Genomic DNA, 23207 nt, shown 5'->3' on the forward strand with positions numbered 1-23207 from the left:
CTGCATCCATACACTTTGCACAGAGTATGTAAACAAGAATTGAATATGATACAAGCATTATACATAGAATATGAATGAGCATTAACAATGTAAACACTGTCAGAGACCCCTAACCCCCTCCCTGCTCATGTCTGGTTGTCAGCCTACTGTAACAGGATGACATTCTTAGCTCAGTTATATTGTCTTTACCCTCACATTCTTAAAAACAATTCAGAAAACTGTGTTATCTCAGTGTTTCACTCATCATTAAGCCAACATATACATAGTTATGACTTTTTTTAGTTAAAATTATGGTATCTTATTAAGAAACTAAACCATCAGTTATGCAGCTAGTAGTGACTCAAGTGTTCATGAGCTCTTCCCACCTTGAGCATGCTAGATTGCTTTCACAAATCACTAGTTATTGGCAGAAGGACCAAAGCAGCAGAGCTAAAAAAGGCAGGCCTGTTTTCTGAGTTGGTATATACCTCTAGTGACCCTCTCCTCTCAGCTAATCTCCACCCACCTCCATCCATTTTATTGTGTTGCTTCACTCTGTCTTCTGAATTTATTTCAGGTAAGCCATTTATTTTTACATCTTAGGTACCCATCTTTTTTTAAAAAAAAAGCTTGAAGAATGCAAAAACCATTTTTAGCTGGAAAGCCAAATCTGCCCTGCAGGCTTTAGTTTGTCAATCCCTAATTTAGGAGCTTGTTTAGAAATGCAGAATCTTAGATTTACCCCACCCCAGACCTACTAAATTAGAATCTGATTTTGATAAATTGGTATGTATGTATGTACTCTGGAGTTTTTCCCAAACCTGTGGTAGATCTCAACCTGGCTGCACATGAAGATAATCTGGGGAGCTCTTAAATAAAATATAGATACCTAAATCTTACTACCCTGATGGACAGTGACTTCAGTGGCGCATGGGGGGACTTGATAATATGGGTGAATGTAGTAACCACAATGTTTTTCATGTGAAACCTTCATAAGAATGTATATCAATGATACCTTAATAAAAAAGAAAAAGTATTAAAGAAAAATTCCAGTTCTATAGGACCAGATATTTCTGTATCCTAGAAATAGCATAAAGAATGAGGAGGTAAAATAGATAGATAGATAGATAGATAGATAGACAGATAGATAGATAGATAGATAGATAGATAGATAGATGATAGATAGATAGATAGATAGATAGATAGATAGATAGATAGATAGATAGATAGATAGATGATAGATAGATAGGATGGATGGATGGATGGATGCCTTAGTCCCATACCTGGAGATTGGAGATTCTAATTTAATTGGTATACTATGTGTAAGAGCTCACCGGGCAGTTCTAATGTGTATTGGGAGGAAAACCTGTTTTCCCTCGGTCAATCTTAGGTACATTGCTGGGGACCTGGAAGTTAGACTGACATAAGACAAGTTAATAGAAAAACAAGTTTATAAATGTGTACTTTGCATACATGGTAGTATTCCATGATGAGGAACCCAAAGGGGTGTTAGAACTTGGGTTTATATAGCATTTTGTTAGAAGAATAAGTTTGAGAGAGGTGACAGTGTGTTATTGTAGGTAGATAGCCAGACAAGAGCAGGGAGGGGGTTGGGGGCTTTGCCAATGTTTACATTCAGTTAGATGTTGTTCATATTCTAAACACTCTGTGTAAACTGTTCTTGCAGGATGTGGGGAGTGAGGTATAGGTACCAGATCTGCCATAACTGATTAGTTCCAACATGGAGAAGTTGACCCTGACTTCACCTCACAGTACCTTTCATGCTCATTGACATACTACAAAATCACACCCCTTGGCACCATGACAGTTCTGAGGAAGACCAACCAAGGACAGAAAACAGATGTCACCCTATATCCCAGAAATCCCCTCCCTATTCCTCGAAAACCCCATGTAACCCAATGAATATTTCACCCCTGCTTAAACTCCAGCTGTAAGACCACCCAACCCAAACCCCATGGTGCTGCTTACCTCTTGAGCGTGCCCACCCTCCCTCCTTGAGTGTGTACTTTGCTTTATTAAACTACTCTTTGCTTGTACCAGCTCAACCTGCTTGTGAATTCTTTCTCAATCAGAGTCAAGAACCTTCCCTTGGGTTAAAGTCTCACCTACTATGCAGGGAGATCTAATTGGATTGCCTGACAACATTTTGGCAACCATGAAGGGACCCTTGATATCATACTCACTAATGGTCTAGGTAAGGAGGAATTCTGTGCTACTTGAAGGCACTCTTTTTCTCTTGGATCCTTAGTTGGTTTTGTCGCTTCCTTGGTGGGTATGGGTTGACCATTTTAAAGCCACTATGGCAGTGCCACCTACAATAAGTCTCCTATGTGAGGATGGTTACAGAATGGGTTAGATTGGCTGTAGGCCACCTGCCAACCTCAAGACAATGTTAGTGCATTGAGGTAATTGAAGCAAAAAACCATCCATCCCACCCTATGGCACATTCTTCCTATTGGTTGTAGTCTTAACCTCCACAGATCCATTTCTTCCCCTCCTTGCACTTCCTGACGCCTCCTCCTTGACTCAGTCTAGCACTTCTTCCTCTCTGTTCATGTCTATCCCCCTGCCTCTGTTTTAGTAGGCAATTAGTAAGATAGAAGAGGCAGAAAGGAAGGGACAGGTGGAACCCTGTAACCTTTCTGAGTGGGTTTATACCCACTCTGTCTAAAATGGAAAATAAGAGCCAGGAAATCCCCAAGGCTGATGCCTGCTCAAGGGACACTGAAACATGTCCCAGAATGACCTTAGCCTGTTTCATTTTCCTTAGATTAAATTAGCATTAAATCTCTAAGGCTGAGGCGTGCACATAGAACACTGAGACATGCAAGAACAACCTTGGTCCATTCACATGATCATTAGAATTTACTGTCCCCCCTCCAACCCCCTGTAGGTTTTTCCATCTGCATTATGAGTATGAGCATGTGCAAAGCCAGAGCAATTATATGATCTGAACCTGCTAATCTACCTCTCACTTTCCTATAAAACCAGCAAATATTCAGAAAAGCAGGGCTGGTCCTTACTTCTCAGGCCACCAGCTCTTTGAGAGTGTACTTTTTTCCTTGCTAAATAAAACTGTCTTCTGGCCTTCTTGTTTGGTTCATTTTCCTTGTCCTTGTGTACCAGAGGAGGGATGAGACAGACCCTTCCCTGTAACAACAAGACAAAAGACAAAGGATTTATTATTGACCTTATTGTTACTGATCTTTTCTTTAGGAGCTGGGCTTCATAGAGATCCAGTGAATATAGCAGTAGTAATCTACTTTTTTTCAGTTTTTATATTGGTTTTAAAATAATGGGGAGCATATCCAAGTGAAAATATTCGATACATAGTTGGAAATACAAGACAAAATTGAGGTTAGGACTAAAAAAATATATTTGAGTCATTTACTTGCTTAGGAGTCATCCAGACCACAGAAATAAATTTATTCTTTCAGGGGCTTTTACAAAGATGAGAAAGCCTGTCTTGATTTCTACTTTCAAGGAGATTTGAGTCTAGAAGGATAGTATGTTTAGAGTACAATGAGAACAAACAGGAGAGAGCCTCTAAGTTGTCTCTGGGGAAGTTACAGTTTTACCACATGGAAAATAAGTACTTCATGAATTTATATGGTTTGAGTTTGAATGGAGAGTGTGTAAAGGAATATTGGAGCCCTTGAGCATATCTCATCAAGGGATCAGAGAGAAGGAGAGCCGTCAGGAAAGTGAATTAAAGAGCAGGAGTGAGTCTTACAGGAGCTACTGGCAGGTGTCAATCAGTAGTGTCAACTGCTTTGAAGCCAGGCTGTAAGAACTGAATCGATAAAACCTTTTACAAAACATTTGATAGGTGTCCCCAGAACTGGTAGTGAAATAAATGGGAGGGGGGAATCCATCAATTTATAATGGTCAATGCTTATATAAGGAAATAGTTGCTTAATTTCCAGTGACTTGAAGGATAATATGTTTAAATGTTCTGAAAATTGACCAAACCTCAAACAAAACAAAGTCTGTGCTAATTCAAACCTGCAACTTGGAGTTCTTCAGTTTCTTACAGGACTATAAACTGTGTGTGGAAGGTTGATACAAATCATTTTGTTAATGGTTACATAGCAATGCCCCAAACAAGTTCCCCTCTAAAGTTGTAGGTTGTCTTCTTTTACAGAAGGGCACAATTCAAGTGTTTTGACTTCGAATCCTACCTAGGAATAGGAGTTTTGGCTTCTTTTGGTCTACAGCGATGGTGATGATCCAGGCTCTGTGGGGAGGCCCATAGCGGTTAATGTTTGCAAGGTTCCCCTCCTTTTATAATCTGTTATTTTCCCTTTACAGGTTTAATTTTCTTATTCAGCAAAAATGTGGATTCAGAAAAGCACCCAGGAAGGTTGAACCTCGAAGATCAGATGCAGGAACAAGCAGAGAAGCATATAAGAGAAGTGCTTTGATTCCTCCTGTAGAAGAGACAGTCTTTTATCCTTCTCCCTATCCCATGAGGACTCTTGTAAAGCCTTTTTTTTTTACTGTTGGGGTAAGAGCTCACATCACTAGGAGTTATCTGCCTTCTTACAGGTGCAGTGGAAGTACTGTTTGTCCTATTTGGACTACCTTTAAAGTAAAGACAAATGGAGGAGGATCACAAGGATCTGGGTATCTGGGATGAATTATTACAGGAGACCATGAATTCAGTAATTGCTGTTAGAGTCTGATTCACTTTTGTAAGCCCTGAGAAGAAACTTATGGGCCTGTTACTTGGCATAACATTCAAGTCATACTTTGAAATTTTCTAGTTAATGGTAAATAATTAAATGTACTTTTCACCTGATAGTTTTCATTGTGCCAGATGTTCCTTCTGTTGGTTTATATAAAGTAGTAAAGTGAAATACTATCCTTGGAACTATGTATAAATCTGTTTCTCTTTTAAATTTATTTTGTAATATATTAACCTTATGTAGTTTACAGGCTGTGCGTTTGGGTCAGCTGCTATTTGGCAGTATGAATCATTGAAATCCAGGGTCCAGAGTTATTTTGATGGTATAAAAGCTGATTGGTTGGATAGCATAAGACCACAAAAGGAAGGAGACTTCAGAAAGGAGGTAAAGATAAACATGGCTTTCTTTGTTCTAGTTGGTCACAATTTTTGAAAGTCTGATTGTTTATGAAGTGTTTTTAGTGATTGGCAACATAAGATCAGTAGACATGAAGTTGATTCACTTAATATTTTACTTTAGAGTCGTTTCATTGCAGTCAGAATAGTTAACCCTTGAACAACATGGGTTTGAACTGTGTGGGCCCACTTAATATGCAGATTTTTTAAAATTAATATGTTGGTAAATTTTTGGAGATTGACAATTTGAAAAAAACACTTATTGTAGAAATACAGTATATAATACAACATACAAAATATGTGTTACTTGACTGTTTATGTTATTGGTAAGGCTTCTAGTTAGCAGTAGTCTATTAGTAATTAAGTCTTGGGGGAGTCAGAAGTTATTTGTGAATTTTTAACTGTGGGCGTTGGTGCCCCTAACCTCCGCATTGTCCAAGGGTCAGCTGTATTAATACTCTGTATGTCTGGCATTGTCATATCTGACAGTGTTCCAAGAAATTTGCCCGTCTACCCACATGTATGAAGAATCACCACGGATAGTTGTAAGATACTAATGTTTTGAGACCTCTCCCAGCCCTACTAAAGTTTAAGAGCTGCTATTTTACTTGTATCACCTTGCTGGATTATTTCAGTGTACATTTTAGAATCACAGGGAGTTTTTCAAAGTATTTATGCCTTAGGGATAGAGGTACTATGTGGATTTTAAAAGCTTCTCAGTGACATGATGTTTACATACCTCTGTTAAATACCCACTATTGAGTGTTTCTAACTTCTCAGGGGATGAAGATGCAAGAATAAGGTATAAAATAAGAGCTTTTAGAGCTTTTTATTATATCATGGAAGTTGATGGCCCCCTTTTTTTAAAAAAAAGGCTTAACTTATTTTTTTAAAATACTGCCTTTTAGATAAACATTTATTTCATGTAATAGTACTTCATTGAGCACTGAGGCCGTAAGCTAACACGTGATCCAGGTACATTTGGTTTTCAAGCACCTTTGCTTTTTTTTTAATGACACATTGCCCTTCTACTATGGAGAGAGGGTCCTTGACTGCTTCAGTTTTCTCCTTCCTGGGAACATAATTTTGGCCAGTGAGAGCCTGAGAGGGCAGCCTTGGATTTTCCTTTTCGTAATGAAAGTTCAAGATTTCTCTAAGTAAAAAGAAGGATTCATTCCTCCTTGTTTCCCCGTAGATACATAGAAGCAGCATGAACTCTCTCTGTTTTAGAGAGGCTTTATGTCAAAAGAACAATGGATGTCATATTTGCAGGTGAAAACTACAATAACTGGCAGTGATTTTTATTCAGGCCAATATATTTGAAAGATAGTAAAACTGATCTATTCTATAATCCTGGATTCCTTTGGAAGCTACAGATTTCTAGCACATGTCTGCGCTGTAAAGTTTTGATACCCAAATGGTTCTTTAGAATGGTGAAAAATGACATAAGCAGTATACATAATCTTCATCCTAAAATGGATTTGTTCAAAATAGTTAAGCAAATGGTAGGTTATAAAACCCATGCCCATTAAAAAAAAACTTGAAACAGTACATCAGCATAACATGGGGAGCCAAGGTCCTAGGAACCCTTGCCATACTGCATTTGTTGTAGGGCCTGAGAGCTTATACAGTTTATTATAATTACAAAAATAGAATCATTGTATGTGGATCAATACAGTACCGATCTGTAGCTTTTTTTTTTAACCTTGGATTATTTTCTGTATTAGTTTGCAAAGTCTGATTGAACTTCATAGCTAGAATATATTTTTTAATTAAACTCTAATCATAGAAAATTTTAAACAGATAAAAATGTAAAGATAATAGTAAAATGAATCCCTATTATCCAGCTTCAATGATTATTGACACATAGCTGACTTTGTTTCCTCCAGTCCCCTCTCGTTCCCTTCCCTCCCCACAGCTGATAACTGTAAAGCAAAATCATGGCATATTTCATCCATAAAACTTTCAGCGGGTGTCCCTGAAAGATTAGGATTCTCTGTTTCTTTCTAAACCTCAGTACTGTTATTATACCAGAAAAAATGGACAATTTTAGTAGAAAATATTCTTAATTAGAATTTTAAAGCCATCTTGGACCTTGGTGAATAATCCTTAACTGGATACCTGTCTATGTCTGATAGTAGATAGTGTGCTAGGTGCTTTATGTCACTGATACTCCTCGCAGCAGTACTGTGAGGTTCTGTTACCATCTCTGTTTTATTTATCAGGACACTGAAGTTGAGAAGTATTTTGAGGTCACAGAGCAATATAGGTTGTCTGACCAAAAAGCACCTGTGTTGTCCACTCTGCCACGTTTTATGTCTGCTGTTCACCGGTGATTTTTTTTTAACAGATGAGGAATCCCTCTTTTAGGCACAAAGCATTTTCTTTCTGACTTACCATTTTCCTGTCCTGAAAGTATTTATCATATGGTGATATGCAGTTTTTCTTCTGTTTTAGATTAACAAGTGGTGGAATAACCTAAGTGATGGCCAGCGGACTGTGACAGGTTTGTGTTAGCTTACACGTTTTAGCCATTCAAGGGAAGAGAAATCAAATGGAAAGGTACAGTATGTCACAGTCAGTGGCTTTTGTACCATGCTCATCAGTGGTTTAGAAGACAGTCTGTACCTTCAGGCTAATGTAATAGATAAAAAGTAGTGTGATATAAAGGCATACATGATGCTCTGGGTCAGTTATTTTCTAATTTTGATCTAGTATGAAATTGATCATATAATCTATCTTTGTTGTACCATCCTAGCTTATGAAATAGGTTTTGAGTAATTAGTGCTTCACCTATTAAAGAAACTATAGGGGACATTGATTAAGTGCCGTCTTTATGCAGAATGCTTTATATACATTCTCTTCCTACCTCACAGGGTTGCTTACAAGGTAGTTATCTCCCTTTTTACTGATAAGGAAACTGACTTTCAGAGAAGTAACTTTTTGAAGGTCACATTGCTAGTAAGTAATAGAGTTGAGTTTTAAAACCCAGGTCTGTCTCATTCTAAAGCCAGTTTTCTCTATCATGCTGTTTATAAAATCCTCTGTAAATGTAAGCATGTATATCATCATGATTTTATTTTGTTCTTTGTAAATTTTTATGGAAAGACAAATCTGGTACTTCAAGGTAATACTTGTGCAATATTTATGGACTTATTTATTTGAAAATTTGGGGAAATAGATTTTAAAGTTCCTGTTGTACAGATAGGAAAAAAAATCTTCTAGACAAATAGCAAAGTTGCTTTTTCTTAAATATGGTTTAATGGTACTTTTAATTTTCTATACCTATCTGAGTAAAGAAAGGTCCTTATTTTCATTCATGCTGTTCCTTCTGGAAGGTTTAATTTTTCTGTCTCCTTGTTGGAATCTGATCCGTTTTCAAGCTTATGGTTCAGACATTGCTTCCTACAGAAGTGCTTTCTTTTTTCTTAAGTCATTACACAATTTTTAATCAGTTATTATATAACCTGCCTTATATAATTGTACATGTAGCACCTTGAGGACAATGATGAGATCTTTCATATTTTTTAGAGCACGTAGCACATACCTTGCACTTAGTAAAGACACCCCATTAAAATCTATTGAGTGACTAAATGTTGAATGGGATCTTGAATCAAAGGATTGAGACTTTGCAAAGGCATACATATTACCATACTGTAGAACTGATTAGTCAATGAGGTCTTAATAAATACAACTTCAAAGATACCTGTTTCTCTTGGGATTCATGGGGGTATTTTGGTTTGTTTATTTTCTGAAAGTAACCAAAACTTTACTGAAAGTAACAATGTTCCCTTAGGGTAGAGTTTTGATTTCCTTTGATATTTTTGAAGTATCTCACAGTTAGTTGATAATTAGTGTTCTTAGAAGATGGTAAACATTTTATGACATTTAACATTTAAAGAATTCAAACCTTTCTCATGCCAATAAATAGTTTATTTGAAGAAGTTGTTATCTAGTGATAATGAAAAATCAGAATTCTTTCTCTTAGGCCATTTCCCCCCCTTTTTAAGCCGTATCAATTATTTGGCATGAAAGAGTAGTTGAGAGACATGATCTAACTAGCAATTAAGTGCTTCAAACTACCTAAATGTGAATGGTTATGCTAATAATTTTAAATTCTTATTGTCAGGTTTTCTGAGTGACTTTTAAAAGCTGAGGAAATGCTTTTCGATCTGTTCACTGTTACCTCAGACTTCTTGTGCAGGAAATAATCTGGTAGCAGTGACTCTAGCTTCACATTTATTAGTGATGCCTAATAATCACTTATATACTAGGGTTCTCATGGTTAGTAAATTTGTGCTTCTCTCTTTTCAGAGGCACCAATTTATCCAACTTACTTTCTTAGTCCTCCCGATTGCTTCTCTTAAGCTAATCCTGAATAAGGTTGGCTCATCTGCTGGTTTTAATTGAGGATAGATTTATGGGGTGACAGATTGACTCTGTCACTCTCTTTCCTTCGATTGTAGGTCGGTGTTCTTTAGTGTTAACTTTTTTTCCTGTTTGATTTTGAAAGGACTTGACAGTTCCTTAGGAGGCCACTGACTTAGAGACTCCAAGTTCTGTGAGACCAGTGTGCTGCTTTGTAGTATTCACAGCTAGCCAGTGGCAGCGTAGACACTGCTGTAGGTTAAAGATCTCTCACTATTACAACAAACATTTCACATAAGGACTCCTTGCTGCTTGAATCTAATGGACTCATGAATTTGGACGGCAAGATTTTAGATACAGCAAATTCAGACAATGAAATATTTATTCCAAATGAATTTGGTTCCTGAGCTTAAGATAGCAATGGATATCTCAAATTTATCCGTATCTCTTTGGTTCCTAGGTTTGGATAAGAACAGTTCAAATCATAAGGGATGCCTGTAATTTATTTTAAGGTGGGGTCCAGTGATGAGGTTTTTCTGGGGCAGCCTCATCTGGGGAGGTCTCTCATTACACACTAGGTGAAACCTCAGCCTGAACAGGGGAGGATTCTTGACTCTGAGAGAGAAAGAATTGTCAAGCCAGTCAGAAGTGTGTAGGTAAGGAAGGATTTCATTAGAGCAAGAGTAGTAAATGAATGGCAGCTGCCTTGCAGGTGGCTGAGAACAGGAGAGTGCAGAGGGAAAGAGGGAAAGTTTACTGAACTTCTTGGCCTAGGGCAGATTCCTTTGCCCACTCTCAAAGCCAGGATCACCTGGCATTCCCTGTCAGCTTGGATCTGCACTCAGTAGTAATATTCCACCTTCATTCCTGATTTTAGCAACTTGAGTTTTTCTTTTTTTTTTCTTTGACAAACCTTTAGCTAGACTGACAGTTTTGTTGATCATTTCAAAGAACCAACTTTTGGTTCCAGTGATTTTTCTCTATTTTTTTTTATATTCTCTACTTCATTGTCCAAATTCTATCTTTATTTCCTTCCTTTTGCTTGCTTTGGATTTAGTGGCTCTTCTTTTTCTTGTTTCTTAACCTAGAAGGTTATTGATTTGAGATCTTTATTCTTTAATAATGTAGGCACTCACAGCACTGCTTTTTCTCTACCTATAAGTTTTAGAAATATCTTGGTCAGTTTGGACAGCCATAACAAAATACTGTAGACTGTGTGGCTTAAACAATAGAAGTTTATGTTCTCACAATTCTGGAGGCTGGAAGTCCAGGATCAGGGTGCCAGTTTTCTGGTGAGAGCTCTTTTCTTGGCTTGTAGATTGCCATCTTGTTGCTGTGTCTTTACACGGCAGAGAGAGAGAGAGAGATAACAGAAAGATAAGCTCTGTTATCTTCTTATATAAGGATACTAATTCCATCATGATCAGCTCACCCTCACGACCTCATCTAAATCTAATTATCTCCTGAAGGCCCCACTTCCAAATCATATTAGGGGCCAGTGCTTCAAGGTGTGACTCTTAGGGAGACACAATTTAATCCATAGCAGGTATGTTACAGTTTTTCATTCATCTCAAAATACTTCCTAATTCCCCTTGTGATTTCTTTGACCCATTGGTTATTTAGGAATATATTAATTTCCACATGTAAATTTTCCAAATGTATTATTGATTTGTAATTTCATTCCACTGTGGGCAGAGAACATACTTTGTATAATTCCAGTGTTTTAAAATTATTGAGATTTGTGGCTGAACATGTGGTCAATCATGATTATGTTCCATGTGCACTTGAGAAGAATGCATATTCTCTTGTTGAGTGGAGTGTTCTGTAGATGTGTGTTAGGCCTAGTTGGTTTATGTGTTGTTCAAGTCTTCTGTTTCCTTTCTGATCATCTTATTAATTCTATCTATCATTGCACATGAGGTATGGAAGTCTCCAACTATTACTATTAAGCTGTTTATTTCTCCCTTCAGTTCTGTCAGTTTTGGCTTCATATATTTTGAGATTTATTGTTAGGAGCATGTATGTTTTTAATATGTTTTCTTGGTGGATATCAAAAAGATGTTCTATCTTTTTGACCCTTTTATTACTATAAAATGTTCTTCTTTGTCTCCAGTAACAAATACTGTCATAAAGTCTATTTTGTCTTGTTACGCTGTGGCCTTCTAGATCAGGAGTATGTTGAATATTTTTTGGATATTTTGTAAGCCCCTATGGACATCTCATTAGTTTCTCATTTATCCCAAATTATTATCTACCACCTCAGGGACCTGTGAACTTAAAACACTGCCTGTGATTGTGTTTGACAAATACCCACTGGAAAAAGGAGTTGTGCACTTGAGCTCCCAGTCAGGTCAAATACAGACAGCCTGTCAAGTGGGGTCTTCCGGTAAACTTGGGAGTTTATCAGATAGGTTGGGTTGATAACAAGTCTTTGGGATTGAGACTTTGAAAGAGTTCCGGCTCCATTCTGCTACATACCTCTCTGGCAGTTGCCAGGTTTGCACTGGGAATGCAGATTGTGTTCAGGGCTAATTTATAGCTGGGAAGTGGGGAATGGGACCAGAGCAAGTTAAATTGCCTCAAAGCTTGATGTTCTTACTGAGATTGAATCATGTTTCTTAAATAAGTGCTGGGTTGCTGCAAGCCTTTAGCTGGTTTCCAGAGTTCTGAAAAGGTTGATTCTTCTGACAATTTCTGCCAGTTTTTTCATCCTTTTAGGAAGGAAGGAACTTTTGGAGGTCCTTCATTATTCTTGCCGATGTATCCAGTGCATCACTTTGGTAAAAGTAGTTATTGAGGCGGCAGTAGCGAATCAGTAGGGCCAAGCTTGTCCAGGAACTTACTGGGTCAGGAGGCATCAAGTAACACTCCTCCTAAATGGGGATATAAGCAGAGACTTTAAGTGCTACTGACAGGAGAATGGGGGAGGAGGGAACTTTTTTTTTTCTAGTTAACATAACATTGGGTTATATTTATGATTTCTACTCTTTCTCAAAGAATAATCTGAAAATCCACCTGAAAATCAACCCAAAGTGAGTTAAAAATGCATAATCTAGAGCTTCCAGTCCATTGTATGAGAGTATCTGTGAGAGGGAAATCTTCATCTTAGGGAACCACTACCCTTTGAGCATCTGCGTACTAGGTGCAGTGCATGTGCTACCTTATTTAAGCCTCACTGCAGCCTTCATGAGGTGTGAAGAAGTATTATCCTCATTTCACAAAGAAAACTGAAGGGAATGAAATGCTCTAGGCCACAAAGCTACTTAGTGGCATGCCTAGGATACAGACCTAAAAAGGCCATTTCCTTTCTACCATATTTTTCATTTACTGAGTTGCCCTTGTATGGCTGCTACATTTAATTATGTTTTTTCATTTAATCATCTCTTGACTCTTTAAGGTAAGGTTTATTACCCCCATTTTACAGAAGAGGAAACGGAGGCTGAGAGGTTAGGCCTTTTGCCCCAGTTATAGTATAAGTGGGACAGAATCCATTCTGCTGGACTCCTTCACCCATACCTTTAGACATGTGCAGTATGGCCTCAGTAGGCTAGGCTTACCACACATTTTCTCTTGCCTGCTTCTGTAACTGCTTATGGTGCTTCCCAGAGAAGAAGCCCTATGTCTGGTATTTGAAGTCCTGTACCACACCAAGGTCAAAGGAAATTCTCTTGGCTACCCTTGTCTCTGTCTAGTGGAAGGAGCCCTAGATTAGGAATTCTGGCTTGGCCACTGAATTTGGCTTTCTGAAAACTTGTAACTCTTAGAACTTAAGTTTTCTCATCAAAAACTGGCCTTCAAAATGGGATATGTAATTTTCCCTGTATGGCCCCAGAAGATGACTGGTTAGCCAGAGACGGGTAAGATTCCTCAAGGGAGGAACAACCTAAGACAGGCACAGTCACAGGGGGGCCATCAGGTGAGAAATTGGGGATCAACAGAGGTGAGGCTTAGAACCTCACCCCCCCTGTTTTGAGAGAAATCTTCTGCATCCGTGGATGTTTTGTTGCCCTTGTCTAGCTTGGATTAATACTTAGTCTAAAGGCACAGACCTGATCATTTAATTTGCCCTCTTACAGCACTAAATTATGCTTTCTACCTTTATCTTGCATCTGCCTACCACTTCAGCATTTTATTAAAAAATAATAATAATAATAAGGGAGAAATGTGGGATTCACATATAAATCAAGTATAAAAATCAAACGAATAATAAAAAAAATGGGATATGTAAGGCAGGAAATAGCTGCATTTTACTTTTCTCATTTCTTTTTAATTTGTTAGTGTGCTTTTTGATGATCATAATTTGGGTATGTATGTTCAGTTTACTGAGATGACTAGTCACAGGCTGCTAGTCTATGAAGTAAAGGGTTTGACTGCACTGTGTTCCAGCATCAGTAGTCTGTCATCATTTATTAGAAAGCTCTCTGCATTTCGGTTGAAACTAGGCAATATTAACTCTTTGGTTACTGTTAACCTTGATATCTTTGGATTTTCCCCTTTTTCAGGTCTTTTCCTCACTAGTAATCTCCTCAGCCAGAGGTGCTGTCCGCTCCTCTGCAGCGCTGTGATGCCTTACTTTCTGGGAGTGCGGTCTCTGTGTCACCAGCTTCAGGAGGCAGCCGGTGGAAGGGGCCGCATAGGCAGAGTAGTTGCTGCCATTTTTGAGCCTCACAGGCAGAATCAGGGGTACCATATTGCTCTTTTTATATTGAACCACAATTGGCGCAAACTGCAAGGCCCTGACTGATTTTGTTTACAACCATGGAAACCCGAGACCAAACTATTCCCAGGTCTTCTTTGCCCTGAGATGTCAGTCACTGTGTATAACCACCTAGCCCTAAGAGAGTTCTCTGGAGAGTAAGATATTTAGCTCTCCCAAAAGAAACTAAACAGCCCCAGGCAGCACTGATCACTGCTCATTTCCCTAGGAGAAACACTCCGTGTTCTGGTCCTCCACCTGAGGAGGCACTGCTCCTCTCTGCCCACCTTCCCTGTCCAGGGTTCCAGGCTTCTCCTTGGGCAAGTACTCTTACTTGCCTGGCTTATGACCCCTTCTTCCTATCCTTTCATAAATACTCTCACCATCTTTGAAAGAGTTCTAGTAGTTATTTACCAAAGATGGTGTAACAGTGTAACAGCTGTCACAGTCCCCATTAATGAAAATACCTGATATAATTGATGGGATCAGTTCAGTTAAGTGCAGTAAAACACCATTTAATGTGCTGTGGAGAACAAAAAAATGCTGCCAGGTCATCTGTGACTTGTATGGTACATCCAGATTTCAGATACTAAAATGGGAAAATGCTTCAAATCCATGAAAAATGGTAGTTTCCTTTCCTCCCTCTCAAGTGAAAGAGCAAAAACTGGAGACTAGGAATACCAGGGGATAGCTGAACCTTCAAGATGTAGCAGCTGGCAGGGACTGTACAGGCAGTGTCTTCTAAAATAAACCCTCTTACCAGAATGTTGCTGTCATTAGGCTTTATTGTTGTGAAGAAGTTGAAAGGGCTAGTTGCCTGTTGCCTAAAGAGACTAGAGGAGTGAATAAATGTTTAAATTCCTTTAATTAATTCAAGTAGATGAGTGTTTACTATATGTACAAGGAGTTGTGGTATATAAAATTAATGTAGTTTTTGAAGTTCGTAGTTTTGAAGAATAATTTCTTCCTTAAAATGTGACTGAATAATGCTATCATTAAACCTAGTCACAGTAATTCTAGCAATATCAGTTCTTGCAGAAAAGTGAAACAGTCACCCAACTCCTTCATGTAAATATTTTCAAAGGCAGTTGCAGAATTCTTCCAGATTATTCATGAATTCTTATCTAACAAGTATTTTTCTCAGGCATGTTGCTCTTCATCTACACAGATGATCCATAGATGTTTCCATAAAGTAACCAGAGGGTTATGAACCATGCCATTTCCTGTGGAAAAAGAAGTGATGTTACATAGCTTTTCTACTCTTGGCCAAAGAACCTAATTCTATACATTACTCCTTTGTTTGGCTGGGCCATTTATAATCAATAATTATTTATCTGATTATTGATTATTGAGAAGAGTACACTATTTTTAAGAAGAAAAATATGGATCTGAGTAAAGGAAGTTAGCTCCTAGAGCATTTGTGCTTTTCCAGGAATTCTCTGACTTTACCAAGCCATGATTCTTTTGATAATTAAAACATTGATTTCACTTACTTTGCTTAGCTCACTTCCCCCCACCAAGTATATAATACTCTTATAATTTTGGTAGAAAATCCTATTCAGGTGGACTTTTAATCAGATTTTCTTTGTTCTTATTTTTAACTTCCCTAAATTAAAAATATTTATTTTATAGGTATCATAGCTGCAAATGTTTTTGTATTCTGTTTGTGGAGAGTACCTTCTCTACAGCGGACAATGATCAAATATTTCACATCCAATCCAGCCTCAAGTAAGTCTGACTTGTGTGATACTTATTCTGAGGTAAAGGTAATATGAAATATGCTTTATGTTAATTGGAGTACTACATAGAAAGGATGAGTTACTTGTCAACACTTATAAACAAAATAATTGATATAATCGATGAAATCAGTTATAAGCTGTAAGCGCCTTGAGGATAGGGACCTCATCTCTCATACTGCTGTGTCCCAGGTACCTAAAATGTGTCTTTTATATAGTAGATATTTAAATGTTTTATATGACTTAAAAGATCTTTAATCACTACAAGGTTATTCTCTCAGGAGACTGATATGTCCAACTTGATATCTGTAATTGAAATAATCCTTTTTTCTTTTTCTTTTTTTTAAAATTTTCATCTTGCTAATGATTAATGGTGTTGACCATCTTTTCACCTGCTTGGCCTTTTTTTTATTAAGGTATCATTGATACACAATCTTATGAAGGTTTCACATTAGCAACGTTGTGGTTATTATCAAGAACCCCTCCCACACACCCCATTGCAGTCACTGTCCGTCAGCATAGTAAGATGCTACAGAGTCACTAATCCTTCTTTCTAACTAACTTTGGCCTTGAGGACAAGTTACTTTCACTGAACTGATTTTTATTGGTTGTTTACTGAGTAGAAAAGAGACTTAAGAAAGGACTTTCAAAGGAGTAAAAAGCTATTTTAAACCATCTTACTTAAGCTCTCAACTGGCCCTGTTTTTGTTTCCCATGTTTGATTTGTTTTGTAATAATGATGAAAAACGTCTAAAATAGATCATTTTTGCTGGCTGTTGTTCCATGACTACCAGACTGCTTTTCTTTCTCTTGTAGAGGTCCTTTGTTCGCCAATGTTGCTGTCAACATTCAGTCATTTCTCCTTGTTTCACATGGCAGCAAATATGTATGTTTTGTGGAGCTTCTCCTCCAGCATAGTGAACATTCTGGGTCAGGAGCAGTTCATGGCAGTGTACTTATCTGCAGGTAATAAGCTTTAATCTTCGGCCCTTTCAGAGTACAAGCACTCTCATATACCTAAAGAAGGGACAAAGGAGATGATTATAGCCATACTCCACATACAGTAAGTGCTCTGTACACATTTGTTTCTCACATTAATGTGAAGGAGGATCCACAGATTGTGTTTCCTGCTTCCCGTTTTGTTGTTTTCTTCTTGCATGAATTATTTAGGTATTTTAGTTTTAAATTAGGATACATAGGAGTTAATGTTTAGTGTAGAATTTAAGCATGTCATGTTTTTCTCACTAGGCCATGGTTTCTTAAGCTCAGGCCCACCATTTTATAGATACGTTGTTCCCAGGCCTTTGGGCTATCTCTGTCATCCTGATCTTTGTTAAATAATCTTAAGCTCATTTCTGACAGTGTGTTCAATTTCCAGAAAGCTTTAGGTCAGTGCTATCCAATAAGATTATCAAGAATAAGTTTATTCTATCTTTGTTACAAGCATATATGTTAGCATAGAACCACTCCAGTCATGGTCTTTATTTCAACCAGGAAATGGTAGTGCAGGAATCTAGGATGCTGGGTGCTGCTAAATTGGCAATTGGCCAGTTAAATTTTATTTATCTGTTGTAAAATGTGTTTTTTTTTAAACTGTGAAGTATAAAAATTCATCCCCAAAATCCCTTTATTTAAAAAGATTGTATCTGGCAGTTAGGCTGTAGTAAAAAAAAAAAGCACTGAGCTTGGACATAGAAGACTTAGGTTTAGATCCTGTTTTTGCTACTTGCTATGCGGTGTTCCAGAAAAGACTATACCCCTCAGGATAATGCTACTTACTCTCTCAACAAGAGGTTATAAAAAGGATTAAATAGAAGCATCTACCACGTAGCCCAGGGTGGATACTTAGTGTTAATTAAATACTCACATGTATTTAGTTCCTCAAAACTAAAAGCTGAGCAATATCTTTGCCTGTAAAGTAAGTATGTAGTTCTTTCCCTAAGCACTACTAGTGTGGTATGTACAAAGAGTCCATTTCAGGTGCCATTCCTGCTTTATAGAAAGTTATTTTTTAAAGTGAGCCACACTCATTTTGAGTGTAAGAGCCAAAGGAATTGGTAAAAGATCTAATTTAGATCTGCAGCAGAATCGTTTGGCAAGCTAGATAAAATAGACTCCCTGATTCCATCCCAAAGGTTCTGATTTAGTGTTTGGAGAGCACCCCAGAGGATTCCCAGATAGTTGGTGAGTTTGGGAACTAGTCGCGCGCGCGCGCGCGCGTGTGTGTGTGTATGTGTGTGTGTGTTAGGTGAGGAAAATGATAACCAAGAGATAAAGTGAATGACCCTATGTCGTTCAGCAAGTTGCATAATGGGTGAGACTTCTCTTTCCCTACAGAATATCTGAAGTGATAGGCAAGATAAGTATTCTGTCCTGCAGCTTGTAATGAATGACCCAGTAGAAACCCAACCCTGTTAGTCTCTGTGGTATAGAGCTTAGAAATGGAAACCATTTTTTACTTTACTAAATTTACTGAAATGTAACTTATTCCTCAGGCGTTATTTCCAATTTTGTCAGTTATGTGTGTAAAGTTGCTACAGGAAGATACGGACCATCACTTGGTGCAGTAAGTATTCTAATTTAAATTTTTTTAATTTAGTTTTTAACTTCATTTTGAAATAATTTTAGATTTATATTTTTAAATTAGTACAAAGAGTTCCTGTATATCCTTTATCCTACTGTTAACTACAGAGCCACAGTACAGTCATCAAAGCTAGGAAATTAACAATGAAACAATATTTATTAACCTAAACCATTTAGAATTTGCATATTTGTAAAAGCCTTATAAATCTCAGGCTATAGTCTTTAACCATTAGTCATTTATATATGCTTACTGGAATGGAATACATATGAAGAGAAATAGTCAGAGCAATGGGTGTCCAATTCCCACAAACCAGAGAGCCTAAGCTAGCATTGGAAAATTCTAATTATAGATTTGAATCCGGTACTGTATCCTCCTATTCAGTCAATATTTGAACATGTACAGTACAGATTAGACTACTAGGCATTGTTATAGAGAAAGGGGATACTGTCAGTGAGCAAGATGATCAAAATTCCTGTCCTCAGGAGTTATGTTCAGGATGCTTAAAAGAAAATTACAAATGTGTTTTGTTTAATGGCAGACAAGATATCTAAGTACATGGATATCTTCTCTAGTATTTAAAGACTACTCATTCAGTTTATATATATTTAAAGATTAATGTATGTAAATGCATTCAAATAGGGAATTTCGTAAAGATACTCTAAAAAATTCAATTTTGGAAAAGAATTATATAAAATAATTACCAGTAATTTGTGTGTTTCTCAGATTCATGTATACTTAATTTCCCAAGTGAGGCTATATCTTGATCTATGACCTACTCTTATATCCTCCTTTTTCCTTCATGGAATATTTGTTTTCTATATAAAATTTGGTACTGGTACAATTTAAATAATTCACATCTACTTCATTCACCAACTAATCTCCTGTTATGTGAAGACTACTAGGATGAATCAGAAGTGGAGTCTGACTTTGAGTATAGTTTAGTAGGTGAGAAAAACATTAGATGCACATCTAACACTCCCTGAAGGGGCTGAGTGCTCTCTCGAAGACTCTAGGGGCCTGAGGGTGGGGAGGCTTTTCTCATTGACTGAGAAGATCTGGGAGGGCATTTTGATATGCCCTCAGACAACTATTACTCATATTTTACAGGTAAGAAACTGAAGTGCAAGATGAATAGAATGTGGTAGCATTGTATTTAGAATTAGACTGTGTTTGAACCCAGCTCTGCCTCTTACCTGTGATACCCAGGACATACTGCCTAGCCTCTCTGAACCTCAGTTCCCCCATATGCAATGAGGGTAGCACACCCATTCCTAATCTGTAGTGCAAGTATGTTTAGAGTGCTTACTTAGCATGTAGTAAGAAATGTGGAAGTGGTAGTTCCTGTTGAGTTATGAAAATCCTATGGAGCAATGGCAAGATAAGATTATCCCCAAATACTTTCTTTCCTTATTGATTAAAATTAAAACTAATGGCATAATGGTAATTTTAATGAGAAATTTGGAAAAAATACTATTGACAAAATTATGTTAGAAAATAGAAAGTATTGGTCTGTTTGCTTCATTATAATCCTGTAGGAACTATTAAAGAGTATTTGTCAATTATTATATTAGCAGTAGGGAGCAAGAATACTAACTAGATTTTGATAAGGGTTTTGTTAGAGCTATGCATATTCTGAATTTCATTTGAAAGTTGAGTTGCTTACTAGTTATTGGTAGGGAGCTTTTCTCTAATATGCTGCTTTTCAAAAGTTTATTTTCTGTGAAGTGTAATCCTTAATCTTGAGATGGCAAAGATGAATCAAATGCTTGTAGGAAACAGCATGTGTTAAAATGTTACAGAAACTATTTCACTTGAAGTTGTAAAGAGTTTATCATAGTTTAAAGTTGTTCAATATGACAACCTGCTCACTGTAACTTCATTGATTTAACTATCACTGACCTAATCTGTATATAAAGTGAATTCTGTTGCTAAGTTAGGACAGGATCTTTAGTCTCTTCCTTACAGGTTGCAAGTAAAATAAAATGGTCACAAGAGCTGATTCATTTGGAATTCCATTTTGATTTATCTAAAATGTTTTGGAGTATAAATCTTTGAATAACTTTTTTAGTGACTGCTCTAGGTATTGCAATATACATACTTCACTTACAACAGTTGGCTGGTGGGGTCATTTTACCAGTATGAGTGAAGTGAACCTTACCTCCCCTTTTGTCCCTATACTCTCCCCAAATTATACTTGTCTTATTCCTCTATTACATGTAGAATATGAGTCACTGCTATAATTTTTGCTACAACCATTAAGCATAATTTAGAAAATTCCAGGTGAAAAGGAAAGTCATTCATGCATAATTTTTACTTTTTCCATTATTGTTCTTTCCTAATATTCTAAGTTTCCTCCTTCTGTCATTTCTTTCTGTTCAGAGAAACTTTTTAGCTATTCTTTTCAGTAGGTCTGCTGGTGACAGAATCTCTGCTTTTTTTTTTTCTCAGAGAGTGTCTTGATTTTCCCTTCATTTCTGAAGGATATTTTCACTGGATATAAAATTCCAGGCTGACAGTTCTTTCAGCACTTGAAAAATGATATGCCACTTCCTTTTGGCCTCCGTGGTGCCTGAAGAGAAATCTTTCATTGTTCAAGTAACGTTTACCCTATGGGTAAGGTGTCATTGTTTCTCTTACGACACATTCAAGACTTTTTACTTTGTCTTTAGTTTTCAGAAGTTTGACTGTATGTCTTGTCATGGATATATTTTTATCTTATTTGGGGTGTGTTCAGCTTCTTAAATACATGGTTTATGTCTTTGGGGAAAATTTCAGCCATCATTTCTTCAAATAATCTCTCAGCCTCACCTTCTCCTTCTCTCCTCTCCGGACTCTGATGACATGTTTGTACATCATACATCATTTGTTACAATCTCATGGATCCCTGAAACTGTTAATTTTTTAAGTCTATTTTCTCTCTGTGTCCAGATTGGGTAAGTGATACTCTGTCTTAAATTCACTGATTATTTTCTCTGTCCTTTCCATTCTCATTGAGCCCATCCACTGAGTGTTTTTATTTAGGTTATTGTATTTTCCAGTTCTAAAGATTACATTGTCCTTGATATCTTCTGTTTCTTTGCTGAGGCTTTCTGTTTCTGTACTGCTTTTTCACTTGTTTCAAGTATGTTTGTAATTGCTCACTGAAACATTTTTACTATAGCTGCTGAAAAATGCTTGTCAGATAATTCTAAAATCTGTATCATCTTAATGTTGGTGTCTGTCAATTGTCTCTTCTCATTCAAGTTGAGATATTTTTGGTTCTTGGTTATGATGAATGGTTTTTAAAGAAAACCTGGACATTTTGGGTTTTATGTTACGAGACTTTGAATCTTACTTAAATCTACTGTTTAGCAGGCTGCCTCTGACAAGGGAAGGGGGTGCACTGACTGCTACTGCCAGATAAGGGTGGTAGAGGTCCAGGTTCCCCACTCAGCTGCCTTTGGCTCCTGTGGGACAAGGGCTTTTGTTACGGCAGACTGGGAGTTTTGGGAGTTCAGGCATCCCAGTGGACCTCTGCGAGTACTGCTCTGGCTAGGGGGAGCAAGGGTTGCTTGTTACTGCTGCCCACATGGCCTCCTGACACCATCCTGTCTGCTGTATTGGTGTGCCTCATTACAGTGTTCAAGCGTGGAAGTCTACCTCTCCACTCAGTTTTTGCTGATGGGTATTGGACCATAGTTTTTTCTGTGGTGGTTGGCTGGAGTAGAGTGGTTATTGTCTAAAAGTTTTCTGTCTTGCTAGGCTATCCTTTCTTCATCTTTTGGCTAAAGAGAGCATTTGGCAAGGGGGAACCTATTTTGTCTTGAGTTCAATGGCATTTCCAGGTTATGAGTTTCTCCAGATCCCAGTCTGAGGTATGTGAGGCCAAAAGACAACCGAGGGATCTCACTGCTGTGTCATTGCTTGGATCTCAGGTTTCCTGGCTGGTCTGCTTTCCTCACTCGGACTTTTAGAGTTGTCTTATGTTTGTTTTACATGTAATGCTCGGGGGTTTTATCTGTACTTAGCTTGTGGAAAGAGATGGTCCCTTAGAGCAAATTCATTTAAAATTCATATTATAAGAAAAAAAACACATAAAAACCATTAATAAGATAGATTTGAAGATTATATAGATGCAGACAATTGTTTATGAAAATTATTTACTTATCAAATAAGTAAATTATATGTGCATATTGATTACAAGTACATAACCAGTGTACCTAAACATTCCTTGAGAACAAAAGATCTTCATCTCTAACTAAGGAGGTAGACCTACCTCTAGGGTCCACATGGAGCAGGATTCGTGACTCCCTTAAATTATATCTAAAATACATATGAATGTGAAATTTTTCTGGGGAGGAGAAAGGGCATATATTTTTAAATATAATTTTCATTATATTCCTAAAAGCCTCTGACTAGAAAAGGTGAGAAATAAACAATCTTTCCATGGTGGGCCATTTATCAAAAAGCAAGTTGCAGTTTATTCAGACATAAATATATTTAATTTTATGTTGATAAAGGTCTCTTTGAGAAAATTCTAAAAGGACAGTGGGAAAGTCAGGGTTTCAGAAGAACCCCCTGTATTATAGTTATAGACTTGTACAGAAGCCACTTGAGTCAATACACATATAATAGCAGACAGTTGATCTTAAATAGCATACAGAATTCTGCTTCCTGTTCCCCACTGCAGAATTGGCAGATACCCCCCAACACCCAGCCTGCCCCCTTTAATATGTGGCTGAGGCTGTTTCCTTGTTCTTT

The 23207-nt window shown here is 37.4% G+C and overlaps 1 protein-coding gene across 10 annotated transcripts in view; it reads left to right on the plus strand.

Annotated features, from left to right (window-relative positions):
- The window catches only part of PARL (presenilin associated rhomboid like), a 36628-nt gene that overhangs the window by 4654 nt on the left and 8767 nt on the right, over window positions 1-23207 (plus strand). For 7 of the 10 annotated variants that reach the window (XR_012129342.1, XR_012129341.1, XR_005062904.2 and 4 more), the window contains exons 2-7: window positions 4312-4507; window positions 4932-5072; window positions 7541-7589; window positions 15780-15875; window positions 16700-16849; window positions 18379-18449. Coding sequence is in view for 6 of the 10 variants with exons in the window: in XM_017675693.3 (XP_017531182.1) it covers window positions 4312-4507; window positions 4932-5072; window positions 7541-7589; window positions 15780-15875; window positions 16700-16849; window positions 18379-18449 (703 nt within the window). In the remaining 4 variants the exon portion in view is untranslated. Of the gene's footprint in view, window positions 1-4311; window positions 4508-4931; window positions 5073-7540; window positions 7590-13953; window positions 14135-15779; window positions 15876-16699; window positions 16850-18378; window positions 18450-23207 lie in introns of all 10 variants that reach the window. The other 3 variants (XR_012129343.1, XM_073232000.1, XM_037024205.2) reach the window with 2 other exon arrangements.

Source organism: Manis javanica, chromosome 3 (genome assembly GCF_040802235.1).
Source record: "Manis javanica isolate MJ-LG chromosome 3, MJ_LKY, whole genome shotgun sequence".
In the NCBI taxonomy this organism is placed as follows: Eukaryota; Metazoa; Chordata; class Mammalia; order Pholidota; family Manidae; genus Manis; species Manis javanica.